General features: G+C 44.3%; 1 protein-coding gene across 1 annotated transcript in view; it reads right to left on the bottom strand.

Annotated features, from left to right (window-relative positions):
• Nucleotides 1-2,927, bottom strand: part of BUB3 (BUB3 mitotic checkpoint protein) — a 14,741-nt gene extending 11,814 nt beyond the window's left edge. Inside the window, exons 1-3 of the mRNA XM_085299095.1 lie at nucleotides 2,831-2,927; nucleotides 2,450-2,588; nucleotides 109-303 (exon numbers count right to left, since the gene is read on the bottom strand). Of these exons, the coding sequence (XP_085155221.1) occupies nucleotides 109-303; nucleotides 2,450-2,458 (204 nt within the window). The 5' untranslated portion in view covers nucleotides 2,459-2,588; nucleotides 2,831-2,927. The remainder of the gene's footprint in view (nucleotides 1-108; nucleotides 304-2,449; nucleotides 2,589-2,830) is intronic.
• Nucleotides 2,928-3,090: the final 163 nt, after the last annotated feature.

The following is a 3,090-nucleotide window of genomic DNA, read 5'->3' as shown; positions in this document are numbered from 1 at the left end:
TTTTTTTCTTGTAAATCTAGATAGGAACTATCCATTTTATTTGATGGAATAAACAATTTCTCATATATCTTAGGCACTATAAATCTATCAACATCAGAATGCACTTACATAAAAAGCACAGTCAAGGACAGCTCCTGAATGTTGATATTTGAGTCTCATGGTGTTGGCAGGAACATCATAGAGCCGGACAGTTGTGTCCCAGGACGAAACAAGCAGAAACTGAGATGTATTTGGACTGAACTTTACCGATGAAATACCATCATCTGGTGTTTGGTTTAGTTTGAACTCGTTTGACCCTGTCATCTGAAGAAATGATGATAAAACATAGGTATAATTTTAGTGCTAGCACAAACATTAGTCCAGCAAGATAGTCAAATCACTGATATATCTTAAAGGTAATTTAAGGGGAACATGAGAAGTTTGCTAGCTTTTCCACAGAAAGAGAAGAACATTCAGATTTCTGAAAAATTCTTTAAAATCAAAGATACTAATCACTGTGTCTGCAATGAATTCCTCCTGATACTGTAAGCTCTAAAGTTTAAATATCAAATACAACATGAAATAACTAGTACAGGATTCTGACAATAATTATTGTATTTAAGCCTGGACATTTATTAGGCTCAATAATGTTACTTACAAATGTATTTTCCCCTACACACTATATTCCATATGTAGTATAAATATATATTTTTAAAATAGATAAYGCTTACAGTAATTTATGATTAAGTTACTTTAAAAAAAGCAGGCAGAGAGGAGTCTGATTTCAAATATCCTACAAGAAGTATTGCTGATTTGGTAGGACTTTCATAAATTTTCAAGAATTGCAATTAGATCCTCTCTTAAATGACTTGTAGTTCTCTAAAATTTTCCAGTACTTCAGTTTCCGTAAGCACTACAAAATAGCTTAAACAGAACAGCTTTAAAATTTTTCTTCTTTTTCTGAGTCTAAACATTGTCAGATAGGAAAGGAGGATTAGGCTTTGTGTGGTACTGAAATGTAGGCCAAAGTATAAATGCAGAGTAACAACAACAATAAAAAAACAACAACAGATTAATGACTCTAAAGATAATTGCAGCAGTCACACTCTGCAGGACTAGCTGTTTGTACAAAAATTCAGAGAGCTGAGACTACAAGCTGCAAGCATCATCTAAAGGACAGTGCAGATCTTGTAAATGTTCCAAATGAAGAAACTGTTCATTATACACACATCAACAAAATCTCCAAAACCCTTTAAAATGCTTTCCATGGCCTTAACAGTAAGTTTCCCCTTTGGGAAAATGGATGAGAAATGAACTAGCCCAGGTGTTCTTGAACACTATCACTCTGGAAACCCTATGGACAGTAGCAGAGGTGAGATTAGACCTCTGACAACAAATCAAGAGACAAGGTTCAAATTCAGTGCACGGTTATTCTATCTCAACATTTTCAGTCACTGTGAATAATTAGGCTGAATAAAATGTGAGAAGTACACATTTTCACACCAGAAAAATTTTGTAAGCAAGAACTTCGGGAAGTGTTCTATAAGGTACCCTTTAAAAAAATAAGTATTTAAACACCTACTACCATTTAAACATTATATGAAAAAATCCTAAAAAAGGAAATAAAAACTACATTTTAACCCTTTTTTCAACTGAGTTTTGAGACTTCTTGGCAGACATACTTGAGAGTCTGCTATAGTCATTACCATATGAATACTGGTAAAGCAGTCACTTTTAACCACATTTTAAATGGCAAAAAGTACCTAGGTGAGTATTTCAGGTGAATATAAGACGCAAGAACTAATGGGCAGGAGAACAAGCAAAACAATTACACAATAATTATCTTGTCTACTTGTGGCAGACAACTTAAACAACAAGCATGCGATCTGAGGTACCTGATACAACATTCACAAACCACCCCAAAAGCAACAACAAAGCAGTGTGACTAAGGAAGCAAACTTGCATCAGAGACCCCAAAGGACCCTCTGATGTTATTTTTAATCCAGAAAAAACATGTCAATATTAGAACATATACATAACATATTACCAGTTCTTACCAAAGGGAAAAAAAAAAGTAATCTCATCCCAAGAGCACCGTATGTTTTCAAAAATGCAGCTTTTTCACAAATGGCACACTGAGTAAGAGCAGTAATTCTCATGTCGACCTCAAATAACGAGGTACTGACAGAATTTCTTAGCACCACGGAATACTTTATAAAATATATACAGTGAAGAAACACACTGATGAAACTGTGATGCTGTTTTAAGTACAGCATGCATCTTATTTCGCTTAAAACCCACTTAGCAAAGAAATACGAAATCACTATGATTTTATAGCTCCTGTTAACATGTTACGCTCCAACCTTTCACCAGAAGGAAGGTGAAAGTTTCTCGAACGGAGCCGCACGCTTTGCGGACAGCGATGTCCGGCAACATGAGGGAGCAGCCTCCGCCGGGCCGCGGGAAGTACCGTTTTCATAGTGCAGCGGTTCCCCTCGGTACTCGGGGCAGAGCCGAGGTAAAGCTTTCCTCCTGCGGAGCAGCGGTCGCGGAAGCACCGAGGCACTGCGGCAGTCCGGGCCCGTAGCAGCAAGGAACGGTGCGGGCAACTGCGGAGGGAGGCGAGAGCGTGAGAAGAGGCCGGGGAGGCCCCGGCAGCCCAGCAGCAGCGGCCGCGGCGCCCGAGGAGAGCCGGGCGGGGAGCGCCCGCCCCGCGCCGCAGGCCCGGCCCTCCCGCCTAGGCCTCGACGCGCCGCGCCGCGCCGAGAGAGGCGGGAGCCTGCCCCGCCGGCACCACCGGGCCCAGCGCGGCCCGGCCCGGCTCCGCGGGCACCGCCCGGCCCGGCCCTACCGTTTACAGCCGTCCGGTTACAGCGCCTTCGGCCTAGCCTCAACCGCCGCCTCAACCGCCACCGCCCCGGCGCGCGCGCTCCCGCCGGCCCCTCCCCTCCCCGCGGCGCCACGCCGCCTCCCCATTGGCCGGTTCGAAAGGGCGGCACGACACGTCCCGGTGTGCCCCGCGTGACTACGAGTCCCGGCGTGCCCCGCGCGGGCTGCCCCCGGCCCGCGCCGCGGCGGCGGGCGGGGACTACAAGTCCCGGCATGCCGCCG

This window comes from Rhea americana, unplaced genomic scaffold (genome assembly GCF_003343005.1).
Source record: "Rhea americana isolate MKP2758 unplaced genomic scaffold, rheAme1 scaffold_145, whole genome shotgun sequence".
Taxonomy (NCBI): Eukaryota; Metazoa; Chordata; class Aves; order Rheiformes; family Rheidae; genus Rhea; species Rhea americana.
This window is presented reverse-complemented; position numbering and strand designations above follow the sequence as displayed.